Below are 22907 nucleotides of genomic sequence, written 5' to 3'. Positions count from 1 at the left end.
CGAGGCTTCGGGAGGTCATGTTTTGGAAGGCTTCAGGATGTCGAGCTGGCGGAGCCAAGGGAAGGCTTCGTAGGTGCGAAGGGGTACGGTGAAAGGATCTGATGGTATCAGAGATCGAGCTTTTAACAGAGGGTTCAGAGATCAAGGCTACGGAGGGACCTGGATGGTGATCTTCAGCCGTTATCCTCAGGCTGGTTTATTTTCCGCCCAACAGTTGCCAAGTTGAAAGTACACGAATACGGCAATGCTTTACTATGAGGAACATCTAAAATAATTTGTGGTGTTGTAGCTTTTCTCCTTGCTCCATTTGAGTGCTTAGCACTCTCTACACAATAATGGTTCTATAATTCTCCATGGTAGCGGCACCCAATATTTCCTCGCTATCGCTATCCATCTCCTATTCATCCTCATCACCTGCAAGGTTAGCTGTGAGAGGACAATCATCCTCAACATCACTAGCATTTACATACCCACCATTTTCTGTTGCAATGTACACTCACTGACTTGAGCAATTCTTTATGACATGGTCCATTCCCTTACAACGGTGGCAAACAATCCCAGTTGTATGGCTCATAGAAGCAATTGAAGAAGAACTCTTTGCTAGAGCCTACACACTAGTAGATTTGCATTCCTCGGGTGCATGTGATGGCATCGGGGGTGTTGTTAAATGCGCCCTACTTGAGGAGGGGGTAGCACACCGTGTAGCAGAAGGTGGGGCTATTTTAACTAGTCCCGACGTTGATCTTGGTATAGACGTGCTTCCAAAATTGTTCCTTGGCCTCTGTTGTCATCCCTGCAATTCCTTTTCTGCCAAACATGCAAGTTCGAACAATCTAGGAACACTATAATATTCTTTGTAATCAACTATGTCCTAAATTTCACATCCTAACCCTCCATAAAAACATGTCATAGCAGTTTCTTCGTCCTCAATAATATCGCATCGCAACATACTAATTTGTAGCTCCTGATAATATTCTTCTATAGATCTATTGCCTTGGTTTAAGCGCCATAATTTCTTACACAAATCACATTTAAAAGAGGGTAGAACAAATTTGTTACGCATAGCAACCTTTAAAGCATCCCATGTAGTAGGCTCTAACCCATCGTTGCATACCCTATTCCACCAAATGATGGTAAAGTCTTTAAATTCATTAGTGGCTTGCCTAACTCTATGCACTTCAAGAACTAAGTGAGCATTAAATTTTTGTTCTACCTTCATCTCCTAATCTAGATATATTTCAGCATCATAAACACCCGCAAAAGATGGTATGGTAAACTAAACTTTAGCATATGAGTCATCATTAACACGTGCATTACGTTGCTGAAAGTTAAGTTTGGTTCCTTTGACGTGTATCTTGGGCAGCAAAGGCATCATTGGCGTCATGTTCTTGCCTCACAATATCATCATCTGTGATGGACTCCTCATGTTCATCAAGAACATCGACTTAGGACACTTCATTATGAGATCCATTGGCACCTTTGGGAGGGCCATTGGCACCATGAACAATATGTTGTGCTGGGGGCTGCTCTAGAATGTGAAGCTCCATCCTGTTCAACCTATTAGTGAGATTAATAATAATGTGGTTAGTATAACCTAATGCATCATTCACGTGATGAAGTCGGATCTCATGGTGTCGAAGTGTTTGTTGTAACTCTTCTGTTTTCTCAGTTTGAACTTTTATGCTCTCAACCAACTCATCGATCTTCTATCCCTGAATCCTCATGAACTCCCACATCTCATATCTCAAGTGTTCTACCTGCAATGATTAGTAGCAAACAGGAGACAACAGAAATATATTATCCCTATCAACTACTAGGTGCTAGAAGTGGAATTGCACACTCTCAAGCATCTTACCACACTCTAGCAAGTTTTTTTACCAATCATAGCAGCTGTGCACAACCGGTGGCTGGTTCGTGGTACCTTAATGGGAGCGAGTGAGGCGGTTGCAAGGGGAATCCTGTTCTGATCATGAGAAGGTGGAGCTCAAACAAGCAATATTTAGTAGCAACAAATAGCAATGATGAATTCATATTAGCAAAGCTTAATAGAAGTTCACTCTACTGATCACAACTGTTGGCCCGAACACGTTCCTAGAACTAGCTCAATCAAGTCGTAAATATGATACAAGCACAATGGAATAAAATACGCAATGCAAACTGAATTTCCTTTCTTCTTTTTTTCTTTTTTTACTCTTTTTCGGCACTATTTTCTTCTTGCTTTTTTCCTTTTTTTTCTTTTTTTCTTTCTTTCCTTTATTTTTTGCGAATGTGAAACAATCTCAAATATCTTCTACTACCTTTTCTAGGTCCAGGGAGACAAGCGAGTAACAAACTTTTCCCAAAGGGTAAGGGTGTAAAGGTAATTAAAAGATACTCTCTCTCTCTCTCTCTCTCTCTGTCAACTTGGGCTAGCTTTGGTTTCAGCTAGGGAATTCTGCTCGAACTCTAACTAACAGTGCACAATATGATGAGGGTGTGGGGTGTCCAAGAGCAACACGAAATAGATGGAGTAGGATTATGTTGTGGGGTTGAATCCGAGTAGGAGATCTAATCCAAGTAGATGATCAAATCCGAGTAGGTGGTCAAATCCGAGTAAGTGGTGGAGCGTGGTTGGTGACACAATCTTGGCTATAGCAGACAAAGCCGTAATTGCAGCCAGCGCAATCGATGTAGATGAACAATTGGCGACGCAAAACAGCAACACTTTGACAACCTAGGGAAAGCCAAGAGACACGATGACTAGACTAACAAGAACTTCGACGCTAGACACTAGAACAGGATGACTAGACAAACAACAAAGATACTGATGATGGACTCCAAGAACACAAAAACTAGAATCAAAATTGCAAAAGGCTCAATAGGGTTTGGACAGCAGAAGAACTAAAATCTAAATCTTTTTGAGAGGCAATTTTCTAGACTCTAGGTGATGGAACACAACTAAACAAAGGGAGAAAATGAGATTACCTAACGAGCAACCGAGTCTCTAATACCACTTGATAGAAGTATGGCCCAATGTTTCAGAAAGTGTGAAGATATGTAAATTTTGTAGCTTCGACATTGATGATCCAAATGCTCCAACCAGAACATATCAAAAATCCTTGCAACCACTACACTACTATTCTGTGGCTATCAACTCGTGTTGAACACAATTGACCTTACCAAGAAGGCTTTCCTTGCATGAGAATAGAGAACTTATAAGCAAGAGAATAGAAGATGATATCTGAATTACTATTGTGAATATAGATGAAGGTCACAAAGTGGGGTTCCTCAAACCGAACAAGCGGTGAAATTGCAATGTGGCGGAATAATCTAAGAAAAATCTGAGTCTAAACTATGACAGCAACTGAATATATAAGAGGGAGACGTGAGGAGGTCAACCTAGGGTTGTGTAGCCATGGGGAGGGAAGCACACAACCTGGGCTTGTACCTTAACATGCTTCTAAGGCCTAACACGATCCAAAACGGTGACACAACACCTTATTTCTTCAATTCGATTGATTTTCAAGGAATCTAGAGGTGGGACCAGTTCCGTTGGAAAGGGCTCATCGTAACCTTTAGTGTTCAGTACAAGGGCACCTCAATTAGACTCTATATGCTAAAGTTATGCATGTTTTATTGACGTGATGTTTGTAGACTCCGAACCGAATTTGGAGTCCGAATTAAGAACGACTTGGAGTTTGATTTAACTTTTCCTTCAAGGGGCAACATCCAGGTGATGTTGTGATGCCTCTCCAAGGTTTCTAAGCAACAAAACATCACAAGAAGTTAGTAGCTTCCCATCCTTCCCCAAGAAAGTATGAACAGTAAGGAATGAGTTCACATTGTGATTGAATTGTCATGCAGGTGCTCTTGTAATTGGCTCTTATATGTTAGCAGGGGAAACATTAGTGTTGCACATATTTGAAGGAGTGATGTTCCCATCAGTTCTTGTGTCCCCTGTGGCCTCTTCTGCCTCCTTCGTCATGATCGCGTCCTCCACAGTGGTAGGCGACCCTACCATAAAGCCATCGCCGCAGTCTCCATCGATGCCACCCCCACCACCGTGTAGGCAACTCGGCTGGTGGGTGTGCTTGGCAGGGAATAGCAGTGGCGATGGAGGTGGTTTGTCACCGCCTGAGGGGGTAAAGCTGAACAAGATTTTTGGCAGCGACATCTCAGGAATCCTGTAGAAGTGGGTGAAACTACAGGTGTCGAAGGAGGCTGGTTGTGCATCACCGAGCGTGGCACTGCAGCCCCCAAACTTCTCGCTCCCTCATCTACTCTATTGATTTACTTTTCCATTTTGTATCAATTTTCCTATGTTATGCTTCAAATTTACCTAGCAAAATAAATCAAATTGCTTGTTTAGTACCGTCAGGCCTTCTTTTCCTCTTGAAGATACATTTACACCCACTGTCTTGCACCCCACTAGGAGATCAGTTATTTCCCAAGTTCCATGGATTCCATGTCACTACGGACTGGTTCTCCCTTGTACTCTGCATCAAGTGACGTATCCACAAGATAGTTGACATAATCATCGTCCAACGACTTTTAAGTCTGTTATCTCTTACTCCTCAACTCTAAATCAGGAGTGGGATTATACACACTAGAAGGAATAGAATAAGGCTTGTGCGAGCTATCTGGAGCTATTATCTCATTTCCTCTCATATGAAAGATGTCCTCAAATAATGTCTCATCACGAGACTCCATAATGACATTTGTAGCGACTTTGCTTGTCTCAGATTTTATCACTAGAAATCTGTAGGTTGCACTATTAGCATCGTACCTAAGAAAAATGCAATCAACGATTTTTGGTCCTAGCTTTTTTTTTTCCCTTCGATGATGGCAAATTAACATTTGCAAGGCAGCCCCAAGTCCGAAGATGAGAAATATTTAGCTTCTTTTCTCTAAATCCTTCATATGGTAACTCCCCACGGTTGCATCGAAGCACCCAATTGAGAGCATAGCATACTATAAAAACTAACTTTCCCCACCTTATATCCGACATACCAGAACTTTATAACAAATAATTAATTAAGTCGTATATAATTAAGTTCTTCGTTTGACTGGGCAGAGTAAGAGGCGGTGGTCTGATAAAAGATCTCATTTTCTTAGTATTTAAAAAAATAAGTTGGAAAGATACACTCCTTCTCTATCAGATCTTAAACATTTAGTCTTCCTCTCTAATTGATTTTTCACCCAGCCTTGTAGGTTTTAAAACATTCTAGCGCTTCATCTTTGGTTCTAAATAGATAGATGTAGCAGTATCTAGTTGCATCATTTATTAGAGCTATGTTTTCTAAAGTAGATACTCGGTGTATAAATGAGTTATTGTGCCCTTCAGCAGGCAAGAGTTACGGGTGTGATACCATGAACAAGCAACGAGTCCAAGCTTGCCGTTTTTCTCGCATCGAAGGGTGACCATGTGACCATAACATGTATGCTCCACCCGAAAGAAAGAAGTTGGCACTGATTTTAAAAAAGAAAAATTATGCTGCCGTATAATGACCTATTCACTAAGCTAGGACTACAGGAAAACAACAAAGGTGTTCTGTAAGTCATTCAAAGCACTTAATTGTAGTTAGCTGCGAGTCCGCAACTGAGTGTATTTGTACCACTTGTTTACACCAAGTACAACAGTTGTTACACATTCTCGCAGTACCAAAATTTAATTTACACGTAAGCAGCGGAAAGAATGAAAATCTACTGGCTCGATTTCATTAATTTGAAGTAATCTCTATAACATCACGAGATAAGAGGGGAAAAACTCATGCTTCTTGCAGCAATTTTAAATGGAGGGGCAGGAGAGGCTAAAATTATATTAGAAAGGCCACAGCAAGGAACCTGAGCAGACAAACTCAACCAAACTTCATGGCCAGTATCTGCTACAAATAGAACCGCAGCCACAACAATGTGTAAGCTTCTGGGATCCGCAACCCTCCCCTGCTGGTCAGCCATGCTGAGAACATATATACACTCCCGATCAAGCCCATCCATGTTGAAACTTGAAACACCCAGACAAATGCATCGTTATGGACACTCAAAAAAAGCACTTCGTCGTAACCTATCAGTAATTTGCCCAATTCATCTGACCTTGTGGCTGCTGGTAAACACTGCCAGGTGCTCCCACTATTTCAACTGCCCCAGCCATGGTGTGTGGTGGCTGGAGCAGTGGATGAACAGCAGCTCCTGTCACAGTGTGTGCTGGGTGGTAGATCCCTCCAAAAGGACCATGGCCAGCTTGAGGCGCAAATGTTACCTGCTGTCCCCGAGGGGGGCGACCATAGTAGGAATTGGCCTGGAGACCAGAAATATCACGTCCAGGTGCAGGAACCCATAGTGTGGAGCCTTCAGTCTGGTAGACAATTAGCATCCACTAAGTAACAAATTTGACAGAAAGCATAGGTACACAGGTTCAAAAGAAGCGTAACCAAAGTTATATGATTGTGAGTTGGTTCAAACAGTTGTCATACACAGATTGGTAAGCCAGCAGGCCAGTCTGGGAAAAACGGTAAACTAGCAAACTAGGTGGGAAAAACACAAAACGCAAATGGAACAAACAGTATAAACACGCAAATTGGATCAATGATGTGTACAACCAAGTGGTCCCAACCTCCCAGGTACATATGTTATCCTAAAATTGGAGGTTCAAAGGATGAACTGGGATCAAAAGTAGTTCAGGTTGTGAAGCGGATAAATATGATTAGGGGGCATAGTGGGGTTTTTCCTTTGACTTTTTTAGCACTGTCCTTATTGAGAACGAATCTGGTAGGATACCACCGAAAGAACTTCCTGAAATCCCCAAAAATATTATAAACGCTACAATATACTTTATGCACCTTTCAATTTTCAAAGTTCACTAATCCAGCAAGCCCTAACAATGATAAGGGGTGCAATTATTTCATGCAGCTTCCTATTTTTAATGTTCTGTAGCTTTATTCAAATATTTCTCCTATTCTTGAAGCATGTAGTTTCAATGTTTCAGCCCAAAATGTTAGTACCACAATAGCATAACAATTGTTGTCAGTTGTCACAGCCAGAAGGCCCTATAAATTATAAGCACTACAATTATTTTATGCAGCCTTCTATTTTCAAAGTTCGTTAGTCTAGCAAGCCTTAACAATGATAGGTGGTGCTATTATTTCATGTAGCTTCCTATGTAAATGTCATGTAGCTTTATTCAAATATCTCTCTTATTTATAAAGTATGTAGTTTTAACCCAAAATGTTAGTACCAGAATAGCACTACGTGCAATACGGTACTGTATAGATACAGACAGTTTCAGATTGTTTTTTGTCAAGAGTCTGGTTTTGTAAGGGAGTTTGGCATGGTTTTGATCTTGGGTCAAAGAAATAAATAATGGCCAAGCTGGATGGTAGAGGATCTCACCCTAACAGCTAATGTAATCCACAGTGATGTCCTTATTTTTAAATTAGATTCCCAGAGATTTATGTTTCCAGAAAGAATCAACATAAATTTAGTCATGAAACAACACTAATATTTTTGTCCTTATCAGTTAGTCACCTTATTTCGAAGCTCTCTGCAAATTAAAATTATATATGATATTCTACAGTACTAGATAAGAAAAACAGAAGGTTCTGAAATTCTAGAACAAGTATATTACAGATATATTAAATAACTTAAGACGGCATACATTTTGTATATAGAAACAAAAGTAAATACCTGGTGCCCAGCAATATAGATGTTCTCCTTTAACTGAGATGAAGCAACATCAACATTCTCCACTGGATTTCCAGATGACACAGTTGTGTTATTAGTGTAGACTGATGGACTAGAACCATATGTTCCATAGGCACCAGGAACTCCAACAGATGCCTGGCTCCCAACGTTAGCACCAGGCTTGAATGACGGAACTGAGTATTTAACAGGCAGAACTCCTGCACTTCCAGGAGCTGGGTACATGGCCCCAGTTGAAGGTGGCTGAAGAAATGTGGCATTGCCTAAAAAAGGGTGAAGTGTAGGAGGTGGGATAAAAAATGGTGAAATGTACTGATTATATGGGACATAATTTGTTGGAAAATGTGGTAGATGAACACCCAAAGATTGGCGAAATACAGGAACGGACTGTTGAGGGATAGCAATTGAAGTCGGTATAACTCCAGCAGATGGGGCAGCAACTGAAGCAGAAACAGATGAAGCAAGCATTGGGGAGTTATTTCCCTGTAGTAATTAACAGAAATAAATAAATAGGAAAGGATAATATTTTTCCTGATACACTAGATATGAACTTGATCGAACAAAAAATTTATCAACCATGTGCGACCTAGCCAATGGGCAATGAATACTATAAAGATAAAAAAAAGTTCAGACATTTTTTCAACAGCCAACACCAACATTGACACATCACAGCTTTATAACAGCGTGATATTTGAATGAAGCAAGATCAGGTGATAGCAAATAAGTGTACTCCACCAGACAAATTTTGTCTGGTAGCTACACAAAGTAACTTTAAATATTCAAAACTCTGTATAAGTGCGACAATTGAGCTAAAATTGCAGCCACCTTAGTTGGTCTTGAGATGTCATGCTGAAAACTGTGGTGGAAATTATCAAGAATAGGCTAAGTTTCAAATACCAACAGACAGACAAAACAATGCCTTGGTGGTGATGCAGAGTTGAGTACTTGAGATGCAAACCTCTTGATCCTGACCAGTTTGAGCAGGAAGGACAGGAATACTCCCGTACTTGCTAGCAGCTTCAGCAACAAGAGATGGGGACAAAAGCTCGTCAGCATCAGCTGTAGGTTGGTACAATTGTATACAGTAACTCGTAGCAAAATTAGTTGGCTTCTGTACCTGTACATGATTTTACAGTGATGTAAGTCAGGGCTGTAGCAGGATCACTCTATGCAGATAAACTATAATTGTACCTCCTTGTTATAAGAACCAATAGACAATGGTCTGTTTGGTTGACACCCTCAAGTTCTTTAGGTGTAATGTGTTGCAGACAACACTTTGTGACATGTAAACCAAACGACACAAGTTAAGCAAGTTTTTGGCCACATTTTTCTGTTGCTAGCATGGTTACTGTTGCCATTGATCAAAAAACTAAAGAGTAATACGTCATTATGTTCCGCAGCAATGAGAGGCATGAGAAAGTAAACTCTAAGGCCCCTATAATGCCTGTATCAAGTTTTCATGATTCCAACAACTTCTCTAGTTTTACCAGAATAAGATATTTGAGTACAGATCAGCATTTAGTAGCTTCTACTATTGGTTAAGATATTTGGCCAACAAGACTGGCAGTGTTATTAGTAAAATACTAAATGATGTGATCTTCATTTTGATATTATTACTGTAAAATAATAGAAATCAAAATGGTGGTATCAAAACATTTTTCCCATCAAATGAAAGCCAAAATATGCAGGCCACAGAAGTTTAGCGGCATCTAGTGAAAGATTAGCACCACATACCAGAGATTCGGACTTTTCTATCATCGTAATCTGATCCCCATGTGATTGTGGTGCCAATCCAAATGCCGAGTAAGATGGTGCAGTATGAACTACCGTAGATTGGGGAAGCCTCGAAGTAGCTGAATCATCCCTACGTTGGTCCAATTCTGTAGAGGAAATAGAGGAATTCTCCACTGCTGAGGGTGAATAGTTTTCTAGCTTTGTAGAAGGTAGTTGCTGAGGAACATGGACAGCTTCCTCTTGCGCAGTAGAGGATGAACTTTGATCTCTGCAGTTTGATAAGAAATAAAAGACTAAGAACAAATACAGTTGATAAGTATCACAAACTTTGTAACTGTACGATTTACGCTAGAACAACAATTTTGGATATCAAACACACCATGTGGGTGGAATCATACTTCGACGACCTGCTCACGTAAATTTGCTCAATGTTTTAAGCACGTGCTCATAGTGATGCGTGTTTCTAGGCTTGTGGTAGGGGGCACACTCACATGTGGTGTGTGTGTGTGCCTTGTAATAGCAAAAAAGATGTAAACACACAATTACATGGAACTAGGCATCACTCTAGTTTATCTAATAAACCTCAGATATATTCTGCAGGAAACTACGAGAAAACATCGATAATCTAATAAAACATAAGTATGCGGAAAGACAATATAGCTTCGCAAAAGCAAATTAACATGAATATAATATCTGATACAATGTAGTATCCTGGAAACTAAACAGCATGAAGTTTCAACAACAAAACTTATTAATAACCCAAGTATAGCATCAAGTAGACCTGATCAAACCTTGGGTCAGCTGGGTTTCAGGCCGGTTTCCAAAAAACCCGACCAGAAATCTTTAAGCCTGAGCCCATCCGAGATCCAATGCAAAACAAATAGTTCAAGCCTGAAGCTGCCTGAGGCCCGATGCAAAACACATTTCAAGCCCGAGACCACCCAACAAGAATACCAGAAGCCCATAGACCAACCCAAAAACCCAACGCATACCACAAAATCATCAACCCATACCTTGTTTTACTGTTTTTTACAGATCAGAATGCACACCTTTCAATCAACAAAGCATAACATTAGCTCTGCAGAAATAAACACATGTGCAAGTAGCCAAGCAACAACATACAGATATGATCAAAAGACAACAAAAATCCCCAAGCATTAAGTGACAATGCAAGAGGCATAGGTAATTCTCAGGAGCAAAACATTGCATAGGCACTTTCACGGCTGCATCGCTGTGAGCCTGTGACGTGTCGATTTGATGAGAGCACACCACACGGGGCCACAGAGGCTGATGCTTGGTGGAGACGACTGCCGATGAGTCCTTGTGACGCAGCTGATAGGGGACGATGCCGCACAGAGGCTAACATCCGGTGAAGATGTGGAAGACGCCATGCTGGAAGACGTGGACTCGCAGATCCAAGGCAACAGCAGGCAGGAACTGCAGAAGGCTAAGAGGATGACGGCTAGATCTGCAGGACTTGCAACGGGACGGGAGGGAGCAGCACGGATCGAGCCGCAGTCATGGTTGGGCGAGGTCACCAGGATCGAGCGCAAGCGACGCGATGGGCTGCAACAGCCACCACAGCCATTTAGTGTCGAGCGGGGAATTTTTTCTAGGAGCCCACAGAGAAATAGGGTTAGGGCAGAATGTGGCTAGCGCTTATATATGGCAGCTACGTCTAGGAGATGTTAGTTGGGCTGGGCCTTCACGGGAATGCGGAGTATTTCCATTTTTGGTGCAACAGTCGTCAGTCAGGTCAGGCCGAGCTACCCTATTTGCACAAACTGAAGCCCGAGCCTGGCCCAAGGAATGCTTCAGGCTGCTAAACATGACTCAACCCAAGCCTGAAGTACAAGCCCGACCCGACCCGGTTTTTTAGGCAGGTTTGTCAGGCCGAGCTACCCATGATCAGGTCTAGTATCAAGGAAGCAGAGATAGATATGCCTTCTAAATACCTAAACATCGCTATGTAAAAAAGAAAATACATTTTGGATCATGCTTAAGAATTGAATATCATAGTACTAATATACAAACCAATGCAATTTAGTTTGCTTGAACTTCCACAGCATGAATTGGACAAATGAATGGCATGCAATCAAGTAAAAGTTCAGCACCCATGAGGGTGTGCCATGTTCGTGCAGGTAAAACTAAATAAAAATGTGTCAATGGACTTCAAATATCACCAATGTAAAATAAGCTAGATATATTTTTTGAGATGAGAAGGCAGGGTTAAAGCCTCAGGAACTAAACTAAAATAGTAGCGCTAAACGAACCAAGTCGTAAGCAAAACAATTCTACCATGGGATATAGCAGCACATTAGTAATCATAATAGTGTAATGCAGTACTTTACAAACCAATCATCAAACTACAAGAAATGAGATAAAACCGATTACTGATGCTGCCAAAAATTACCCAATAACAGCTTAATAGCATGTCATGATGATATAGGTCTAAAAAAGTCAAGAGAAAAGGAGTTAAAACTAACCTTGGCATTGATTGAGGCTCATCATCAATGCCACTCAATTCCTGAAATGAATCATATTCAGGTAGAAAAGAGCTCTTTGCACATTCAGGATCTGAAGAGCTCAAAGTCTGCTGAAAACCGGCGTTGAAGCTTCCAAAACTAAGGCCGTATTTTTCTGACTCAGAAACCTGAAGGTGATCTGGAATTATCACATGCTGCTTATCTGATAACTGCAGATCATTCAAGCTTTTCTCCACCTTCAACAGATTTTCCTTGCTAACTGAATTTGATATTGGAGCTGATTGGGGAACCGTGTCAGCAGCCAAAGGTACATCATTAGGTATGATAGCATTTTCGGTTGCTTGGGAAGCAGTTGTTCTTGTTGGTTTTGGTTTCCATTCTTTATTTGGCATAACTAAATGACAAAAAACAAGATATTCAGAAAAAAGAAAAAGAAGGCAGCATAAAAAACTACCATATTTGATTGAAAACAGTGTAAAATTTAACAACCATAATTTTTCAGACTCAAAAAGTGAAATAGCAATTGAACAGCTCTCTCAGCAAGCAGTGGCACAAATAACACACCTTTTTCAAATAACTCCAGACATTTAGATAGATATTTATCTACTTTAGTAGAAGCAAGCAAGGTTTTGAAAACTAGCACTAGCCAGATCCACAGCCACAGACAATGACCGGGCAGCACTGAGTTCAGGACTTAAAATTGTATAAAATCCAGGCTAATTTCCTTTTACCAGTCTTCAAGGACTTCATATGTAGCAGCCAAAAATCAGTACCAGCTTAATAATGTTTTGATCCTGAACTTTATTGACATTGGGTACTGCAGCAAGTATTTTCCACTAAAATACTATCATTTTGCTCCAAATGCTCGATAAAAGGACAAGACCGTTAAAATAAGAAAGTTATGTCCAACATTATCAACATGCCGCTCTCACAGATCAACAAAAAGACAAACGTAGTGGAATGCCAGGTTAGACTATTATACACTAGTTATTTCTAAATTCACATCATGTCAAAACATTTTTTACTTAGCATATTCAGCCCAAATTCGAGTATACTTTAGAACACATTGTATGGCCACTTGATACCCCTAAACTAAAAGGACACCTACTCGCCAAGCAGGATAAGAAGTATGAATCAAGCATGGCGTGCTAATTTTACATGACAAAAGGACACTTCAACATGTACTACGAAAATAACATGAAAGGTTTGGGGTATGGTCAATACCTTTTTGGGATCCAAATGACTGTTGTGACCGACTACTATAGCTAGAAGATGGTCTACTACCAGACCGTCCAAATGATGATGAGCCAGATTGTTGTGAGGAACCTAACAGTGTATAAAAAACAGTTCGTATCAAATATCTAAATGTTTGCTTAAACTACAGAGCAACACTCCAACTGAATTGTAACGTACCTTTATTGTCTGCTGGTAAATCATGGCCCACCTTATGTTCTACTGACATCTTGCTTCCCACAGCTTGTCTGGGAGCACCAACATCACCATAGTTGTGAAAATTGATGGAACATACAAGCACAGGATCTGAAGCTGATGCTGATTTCAGTGATTGCGGTGCATTTGGACCTACAACTGTGACTACACCCTCAGATGGAAGACCACCTTTCATATCAACCAAGGCTGTTGAATCAGACTTTATCGCATCGCCAACAGCACTAGAATTTGTCACTACCACCGCAGCAGGATCAACCAGTTGAGATGGACCATTGGAAAGACCACTTGGTAAACTGTTATTGAAGTAATAAAGTTAGAAAGTTCAATTGTATTTACTAATGAGATAAATGTAGGGGCAGTTAAAATCTACATCCATAAATTGACCAGTGCATTAAAAAGGAGGAATTCACCACAGTGATAAAAAAACTGAATTGATACTGAAAATCATTCACAGTGATTCCCTTTTTTCGGAACACAACGCACACAAACATGAACCAATTTTTGCTAATCAGCAAACTCCATTTATATGACAATGAAGTCCAGAGCAACAGAAGAAGGAAATAAAAATACAGCTTGAAAATAAATGATTGTAAATTTAGTTGTTTCCTGTAATAATGTTAAAATATTATATTTGAAGAGAACATGTCTTTGCTGATTCGTTAAAGGAAATCAGCAATATACCAACCAAAAGCACATCAAACACAAACAATTTGAGCGCATCAAAAACTTGTTTCACGAAAATTAAAGCCCATCAACTGTTTAATTTTGCGCAGCCAATCCCTTTAAGTAATTTTGTGTGGATTCGAGCCCCTCAATTATTCAGTTTTGTTTCTTTTAGCCATTATATTATTTTAATTTATCTAATCAGACCCTTTGCTCACAAGATTAAAAACTTTAGTGACAAATAAAAATTTATTAATTTTGTACTGCTAAAGACAGGATGATACACTATTACTGAACTTATAAAGTAACTTTTTAGAAAACTATTTATCCAAAGAACATGAACAAGTCCATGTAATAATTAATTATTTTTATTAAATTTCAGGTGCCAATCCTCCTACGCTCAAATTAACATCTGTCTATTAGGTATGCAGCTTCAAAGTAAGGGTCAAAGGTACTAATGAGACAGTTTTTTAGCAGTAAAGAGGCTTAATTGAACAAATCCAGATAATAGAGGGGTTCAAAGCAACAAAATCAGATTTAAAAGACTTGATTGCGAATTTGCCATGCCATAGAGTAAACAGTTCAGTGGCTCAAATTAATAAAAAACAAAATCTGAGGGTTTGATTGCACAATCTGGACTAGTTTAGGGGCTTAGTATAATTTTACTTAAATTGTGATTATATATGCATCCTTTACCATATAGTAAAAAGAAAAATTACACAAAATAAAGATCAAGAAGGAACATACACAAGGAAAACTAAACTCTGAGTAACATTTGACCATGACTTATAGGCATAATAGAATCAAGAAGAATTTGATAAAGACAAAATCATAACAAAGTCAGCTCCTCATGGATACCTTGGCGCAGAGGAAGAAGTTTTGGTGTCCATGTTTGTATTGATAGTTGGAGTAGAACCACTACTTTTCTCCGTGATCTGATTTATTCCATTCTCCTTTCCAGCAATAGCACTTCGTTCAGCAGGATCTTCAGTGAGATAAAGTTTAAATATTAAAATAGATAAGGTATTCATTTTGTGCCATTTAATAGCACAAAAGTGTGTATGAGTTTACTTTATGACTATGGCATGTCAGAAGAATAATTAACATCAATGATCTGGTTTCGCATGTTTTGAAAGATCATTTGTCAAATAGTACCAAAAGCAGCTCCAAATAGCAATCAGAAATCAGGATTTTTCGACATCCACATATGCATGTTATGCCATCCAAATTTCACAAAACTAAACATAGAGGCATAAGTAGTCTTCTTTTTTTACGAGGTAAATAGTCTTCAAAGTGTAATGAGGTAGCATGTGGTCTATGTAAAAGCAAAAGTCCAGATGCCTTTTGAATAAAAATCCAATGCTTTTTTCTAAGAATCTTAAACCAGCAGGATAGGTAAAACTACCATTAGAGTTGGCCAAATTGCGTGAAATATAGTTCCCTCGACCACTCTTTCCACCTCGTCCCTGCACGGCAGGTCTCCACCGAGTGTCCGATGGTTCTTTGCTACCCTGTGGATAGAAATAAAATTGATGTTGAAATAAATTTAATACAGGACACCTTGCAACTACAAACTGAATCAAAGAGTATTGTGCTATCCGCGTTTATGTGTTACATGATGTAAATAAGAGCGAGCAAACTCAACATGTACTAAAATGTGCCTTGGCATGTGTTTGGAACAAGATCACTGTGAGAGTCATGTTAAAGCCTATTCTAATCAGTACTGCCTACGTTCACAATTGTGGTCAATGCTTCTCAGTGTCTAACTTATTGTTTCAGATTTGACAAGTAATTAGAATGGGTGTTGCTTTCGGTAATATTCTAGCAAACCACCCTTCAAACATCTACTGCCAAAGGATTGAATCAGCATTTCCCACGCCATTTAAACAGGCACATAATTCTAACAGTAGTGCTTTTGAGTATAAGCACCAGAATAAGGGTCGCTTAAGGTTGCTGTGTTGTGCTTACTTCTCAAACTGCTGTGGAAAAGCAGTTAGACATAGATCTAGCAACATATTTGGCAAATCAGGGGATATTTTAACAAATTATTTCAACAGGCCACTGATCCTTCCTATTTTCCCTAATGTAAATATTTTCTTTGGTAACTACGCCCATATTAATTGTTATTTTGAACACAGCAATATCCCCTTCAGAACGAGAGAAAACAGCTAGCCAAACACCAAATTATCTGACACTGGCCCAACCACAAGATAATCAAAATTCATAATCCACAGGCAATGCCAAACAGCGCCTAAGTCATCTCAAAATAACATGATTAAACCACAAAAAAGCATGTAACACAAATTTCTGAAAATGATTATAAGAAGGAGAATGATGGGCCAAATGTCATTGTTAAACCTAGCCTCGAACAAGAAGCCAATTCTTTCTGATCAATATTTTTCAGCTTTACCAACATACAAAAATGTGACCAGTGATGGATGGAAAGATCATCTTACCTCCTTTTTCTTGTCACGCTTCCTTTTCACCTCATGGAAGGTATCTGAAATTTAAAATAGACATACCAAGTCAATGTAGAGCCACACAGATTACATTTCATTAACAAAATATGGAAAAGAATGCAGAGACAAATATACGGCATAAAACAAAGCACAAGGACAGACCAATACTCTACATTGATCACACTTACCCAATATAACAGCGAAAACCTATGACCATCGCATTGTAACATACGAAAAGCACATTCAAAGGTTCAAACATATGTAGGCAGTAGAGGAGTCGACGAAGAATCTGGGCTCAAGTCTTTATGCATGCATGTTCAAAGGAAAAACAATGGTGGAACCCTACAAACTATGAAGAATCTTACCAATTTTAGTATCATGTCATAGCTACAGTTCTTAAAAGCGTCAATCACACGGTTTGCATACCCAAAAGCACCAGAAGAGGTGTTCTCTAAAAACAAATGGCAAAGAGAACCTAACCATTTCTTAGGGGCTGCGTGGTGCATGGACATACAAGGGAAACTGCAATCTTACATTTTTTTCTGAATTTCCCTTACTTTTAATTTAATCAGATCACCAGAGAAAATCCAAAAAAAAAGCTTGTTTCTAACTTATCCATTATTTGCGACAAACAAGTGGGGCTATCCTCCCATGTATAGTATATTTGACACAAATTTTGAGATGGAGCAGAACATAACACTTTGGATTGGAGCACTTCATGGCATAGCAACTATTGCACAACGAATCTGCTGCAATTATCCCCCCCCCCTTCCTAAAAAATCAAAAAAACCAACAAGAACAACAAAGCCTTTGTCCCAAGCAAGTTGGGGTAGACTAGAGATGAAACCCACAAGATCCAACTAAAAAGATGATGATAAAACAATAATAAATAAATGTACTAGTAATAGTAAAAAGTACTTCCACGCGCTTCTATCCATGGATATTTCTTTGGGGATATTCCATTCCTTTAAATCTCTCTTTACAGACTCCTCCTATGTTAAGTTTGGTCAACCCTACCTCTCTTCACATTACCAGCGTGCTTTAGTATCCCGCTATGTACGGATGACTCTGCAGGCTTTCGTTGGATATGTCCAAATCATCTCAACTGATATTAGACAAGCTTTTCTTCAATTGGCGCTACCCCTACCCTATAACGTATCTCAACTGATGTTGGACAAGCTTTTCACAGTGGCTCCGGCAGTCGGCGGGCTTCTACTTCGTGGTGCTACGATGTGCAACGAAGGCCGAACGTCAAGAAGATGACAAAGAGGACCTTGGTGTACCTCCTTGTATTTTCTTTCTGTTCCAGGGTCCTCGTTGCAAATGGGGATGTACTGTATTGGAATTTTAATGTAATCCAATCCTTTTTTGAAAAAAAATCCAATGTACATATTCAGTCACATTTCGAAATCAATTAATACTATAAAAATTACAAAATTACTTGAAATGCTCCAAAAGAACTAAGTAGAATGAACTTTTTTGATCTGTTGTCATTACTAATGCCTCCAGAGAAAATTAATTAATTTGTCTTTGCAGAAGCAGGTGCAGAATTTGAAGAAATACATAGAAAGGGGAAAGAAAATTTTGCATTTTGTTACTATGCAAGCGTAAAAGAAAAATTACAATAATATAAGGACCATAATTGGCATCACACTCCCCAGCTCGAAGCCTCGAATAATCACTTTGCTGCACGAACCCATAAAACACCATCTCGAAAATTTTCCTCTTATACATACATCCAACTTAGTAGCCTACTAGCCCACCTGGCCTTGATTCAGCTTGCTAACAGAGTTCCAGCATGCCAGCCGGCATTGGACGCACTCTGACAACGGCAACGTCATCGACCAAATTGATCTGGCTGGACTACTAACACCTGCTTAGCTATTGTTTGGTTAGGTGTGGACGAACTAAGCTACTAATCGAGGCAAATCCGACCACCCGTTTCCAATAGCTAGTCAAATTTGAAAACTATATACGATGGAATTGCTAAGCAAAGCTAGTAAGAAGCACATGGATCTCATGAGCACGGACGGATCTGATGGAGAGGAGATGGCATCTGAGGAGAGATAGGAAAGGTACCAGACATACCAGACAGATCTACGTTGTGTGCTACTCCTCCAACATAGCCAAACTGTGCTTCGTCAACCTCTATGCCATGCTACTCATCGTCGAGCCGCTCGCCTCCCACGTCACCTCGGCTGGCTGCATAGGAGTGCTACTCCGAGGGACCCACCTCGCCACCTCATTTCGTGACCTTTATGCCAAGCACACCATCGTCCCAGTTGTGAGCTGCCTCGCTCTGCCTCCTACAGGTTCTCACTATGTCCTCGTGGGCCTAACCGACTATGTCTTCCACGCACAAGTGACTCCACCAAATCTAGCCGCCGCTTTCTCCAGACGAGATGTGATGGCGCAGCACATCCTTCCCTTGCTTCCCATGGCCGCCCCCTCCAGTGAATTCGCACGCCGCCTGCAATTCCAGTCAGAAGTGCGGTGGGGAGGAAGAGGAGGAAGGCGGTGGCATCGGGCACCCGGAGTGGAAGGTTCGACTAAGCAAGGGGGGATCGAGAGGATCGAGCGGCAAGTGGTGGTAGGGGTGCTATGCTGCGGGGTCCACCTGTCGGCGCCGAAATCAGGTGAGTGGAGGGCCGGACAGACGATGAACATCACCACCACCAAGGTGGGGCCCACTTGTCGACGCCAAGACTTGGTGTAGAGAGGTTGGACGAATGACAACGACGACCATCACCAACTCGTATTTTTAAGATAGTAGAGATTTCGGGTCCAATCCTTTCTTATATGGCCACAAATCCATCGCAACATACGCATCTCTGCTAAACTTAACTGTTGGACATGTCGCATTTTAGTTGGCCAACATTCAGCTCCATACAACATCACGGATCGAATCGTCATCCCCCAAAACAAAACAAAAAACAAGTGCGTGACAATATGAGACAAGCAGCGGAGAGATGTAGTACCAAATCATTCATGACAGGTAAAACATCAGTACTTCATCCAACAATAGTTAAGAAAAGAATTGAACATCTTAGTACAAAATTGTTGATTCAGTGACACAATTGTCACACCTGTTCAATTGAATATCATGTTCTCCGCAATCCTATTCCTCGATGTTGACCACAGAACATTACAAGAACCAAATCACAATGTATATAACACTAACAGTACAACTGATCGAAATGTAATGAAGAAATGGTTGACTCATCAAAGGAAGGCACTGCACAAATGCATAAACTGGCAGTGAATGGAGATGCCACAGGAGGCTAACTGTATTTTGATATTTGCCTGTTTTCAAGATGTTGAAAGGTAAATTTGGTTTGATACCAGAATTAGGACTGGTCATAATCAAATGAGGGAGAGCTATAGCCTAAACACTATTTCTTAGTGGGGTACTGGTGTGGAATGGAACATCAATCAAAATATTGTACCGTGGGCAATGCATGTCCAGACATATTTTATGCGAAGTAGTGTTTATACAAAACTAACAAAATAAAGCCCACATTAGCTCTAAAAACCAAAAAATGCATGCCCCACAATGGGATGATATAGCTCAATTCCGGTTCCAATGCTAAAACAGCAGATGTAACAGATCTCCAGTATAGTTTAGGTAGATTACCATTAGCAGATCTCACATGAGCATTTTACTTCTGCAAATACCAAACTACATGTTTATCTAATGGTTCAAGCATGCGTCAACATGCAAATATAGTTGTGTAGACTTGTAGATCAAATCACAGTGAGGACATCAAAGATATTAGTTGAATGCCACTTTGCTAAAAAGGCCATATATCCCAGTACATTGAGCAATAGTTGTTGGATTCAGCCTACACCGAGACCTTGGAATGCTGCAGAGACTAGTCAAGCTCTGCCACAGAGAGCACTTCGCCTCCACCTTTTTACTTGGCTGGCATCACATCCCCGGCTCTGCCAGTAGATCAACCCAGCTCCACTACGACACATATTGTGCCTCTGGTGCCACGTTTGACCCGCACATTTGGCCCACCCTCAAACTTGCATAGTAGTAATAAACAGAAACTGATAACAGAAATGGATAGGTTATCTATCCTCATACAAACAAATTGGTTGTTTACACCTCACTACCACCACCAGCCGGTCCCATTCGGGCAGACAGATTATCCCTAAACATATCCAAATACCAAGTGTAACCAGATGAACCTGCATCGCATTTTGTGAGCTTACTCCTAGTAGAAGAAATATACCACATATGTCAACAAATAGCAGGATTTTGCACAGCAATTCCAACATCAGATTTGTTCACTGAAATGCTAACCTGAAACCCTGATAATTTTAAACCCTAAAGGCACCAACACAACAGCAGCTACAGAGCTACTAAAGGCAATGCAAAAAAGAGGCTTTTCCATATATATCACTGTTAAGTTCCTACTTGTGCAACTGCGAAGTTTGTTTCCGACAAATGTCACTGCATAGTGGTTTGACACATGCCATTATGGAAAGAAAAGAAAAAAAGAACATCAACCTCCTCGATTGACACCAACAGAACAATGGCACAGACACAATACCCTCGAGCAGCCCCAAACCACCTCCGGGGATTCCACAAACCCTGAAATGACACCCCCACCCCACCCCGACTCACTCAACCCTCTCTGTACCCTCGGGGAAGTCGAATCGAGCCGAGAAGCATAGAGAGAATCGAACGGCACGCCATGAATGCAATCTTGAACGCCCTACCCACACTCGCTCCAGCCGCACGGACCAGGGAACCAGATCAAGCGACCAAATCCAGAGAGCAAAGGGAGAGAGGGGGGTAGAGGAGCCAACCTTGGAGGAGGAGCCTCTGCGCGGTCTCGTTGGGATCCATGTTGCACTCGCGGAGCATGGCGTAGACCTCCTCGTCGCTGTGCCCGCCGGCAATCTCCTTGATGTCCGTGACCGTGCGCCGCGCCCCCGCCGGAATCGAAACCCTACCGCCCGCCGCCATCTCCCTCGCCGCCGCGGCCGCTGCCTCCTCCTCGTCCTCCGCCTCGCCGAACCCTCGCCCTCACGCGCGCGGCCGTGCGTATCGCGAGCGAGAGCGGCGACAGAGATTCGCGAAGAAGCGTGTCTGGAAGCGGGCGAGGGGAAGGGAAATGAAGAGTGGCTGGGTGGGGGAGGCGAGGGGAGAGAGAAAAAAGGGTGCAGTGGGAGAGAGATTGTGGGGGGGGGGGGGTGTTTGATTCGAGGTGAAGAGAAGGGGTGAGGTGGAGGCGGAAAAGAGGAGGGGAGAAGGAAGGTATGGGTCTGGGACTGGGAGCACGCAATACAGCCAGCATCTCCACTACAGGGGCAACGGGCGTATAGCGGTTTCCTGCTTGTAGGATCTGGTCTTCTGCAGTTCTGCTTCTTTCTCTCGCTGTCGCTGGGCGATTCCTGCTTTGTGCCTGCGACAGTCCATCCTAACGTCAATGGCCATTACGGCGGATTTCAGACTTTTTTCCCTGTATTAAAATTAACCTTCATGATTTGCCACTCTATCCCAATGACAAATGAGGTCATTTGAGTAACTAACATGTGGGTAGAGCGGTAAATTCTGAAGCATCAATTTTAAGAGTGGTAAAACCATAAATATTCTATAATTTTCTGCATCTGGTACACAACGCCCTGGTACCATAGTCATCCATCTTGCTTCCCGATGTGTGTGAGATGAGTGCAATATTACTATTCTCTACCTCTACTAATTAAAAATAACCTAGTGATGGTGGTGGCTATGGATATTTTTGGTAGAGCTCCTTCTAATCCAAATTATCTATGAGAAGTGATTTTATGGGTAAGTAATTACGTGGCTGAAAGTGATTCTTTAGGATAAACTCTATAAAGAAAATGATTTTGTGATGAAAGTGAATCAGATAAAACTATTTTTTTAAGCTCGTAGCATCTAGTTTATTCCAAATAATCATTTCTACATAATCACTCTGGGAACTAAAGACTGCAAACTGTCGTTTAGCGGTGCTCCTACGGATTCCACTTTGAAAGCTGGTCTAGGAGCTGTGTCAAACATGCCCAATACCATCCAAGGATTTGATTTATATCAATCTATGTGATGTGTGCTTGTTTGAGGTATCTACTCATGATAGAAATGTTTTTGTATGGGTAGATGTAAATGTGGTGTTTAGATCTAATTATATTGATAGCATCGTTATAGTGTATTTGTAGGTAATCTTGGAATAATCAACTAGGTGATAGGGAACTAAGCGAACCTCTTTGTCTACCTCATAGCCACGAATTAGTCATACTTTAGATACCTTGATCTAATCTATTCATGCAAGTGAACCTTGAATTTAGGGAAGGCCACCTCCCATAACTGCTTACGACCCATAGCTCTTTCTGTGAATCTCTGAATCACTTCATGTCATAGTCATTTACCGTTCTAGTTGGTAGCAATACCCTGACGTAAAACTTGTGG

General features: G+C 40.9%; 1 protein-coding gene across 1 annotated transcript; it reads right to left on the bottom strand.

The window, feature by feature from the left end:
* Window positions 1–5526: 5526 nt before the first annotated feature.
* Window positions 5527–21742, bottom strand: LOC133898774 (GBF-interacting protein 1-like). Its single transcript, XM_062339487.1, has 11 exons — window positions 21287–21742; window positions 16466–16509; window positions 15415–15520; window positions 14868–14994; window positions 13311–13639; window positions 13122–13223; window positions 11898–12291; window positions 9412–9679; window positions 8636–8794; window positions 7663–8160; window positions 5527–6334 (listed from the first exon to the last, which is right to left on the bottom strand). The coding sequence occupies exons 1-11, from the start codon at window positions 21444–21446 to the stop codon at window positions 6047–6049; spliced, it is 2475 nt and encodes an 824-aa protein (XP_062195471.1). The 5' UTR covers window positions 21447–21742; the 3' UTR covers window positions 5527–6046.
* Between the last annotated feature and the right edge of the window lie 1165 nt (window positions 21743–22907).

The sequence above is a fragment of the Phragmites australis genome, chromosome 18 (genome assembly GCF_958298935.1).
Source record: "Phragmites australis chromosome 18, lpPhrAust1.1, whole genome shotgun sequence".
NCBI classification, from domain to species: domain Eukaryota; kingdom Viridiplantae; phylum Streptophyta; class Magnoliopsida; order Poales; family Poaceae; genus Phragmites; species Phragmites australis.
The sequence above is the reverse complement of the archived record's forward strand: the minus strand, read 5'-3'. Positions and strand labels throughout refer to the sequence as shown.

Excerpts from the sequence above, each read along its gene's own strand:
- LOC133898774 (XM_062339487.1), bottom strand. The coding sequence starts at position 21,446 with ATGGCGGCGGGCGGTAGGGTTTCGATTCCGGCGGGGGCGCGGCGCACG. Across the intron at positions 13,224-13,310 it reads TTTACCAGCAGACAATAAAG|GTTCCTCACAACAATCTGGC; the intron begins GTACGTTACAAT and ends ATACACTGTTAG. Across the intron at positions 9,680-11,897 it reads GAGCCTCAATCAATGCCAAG|AGATCAAAGTTCATCCTCTA; the intron begins GTTAGTTTTAAC and ends ATCAAACTGCAG.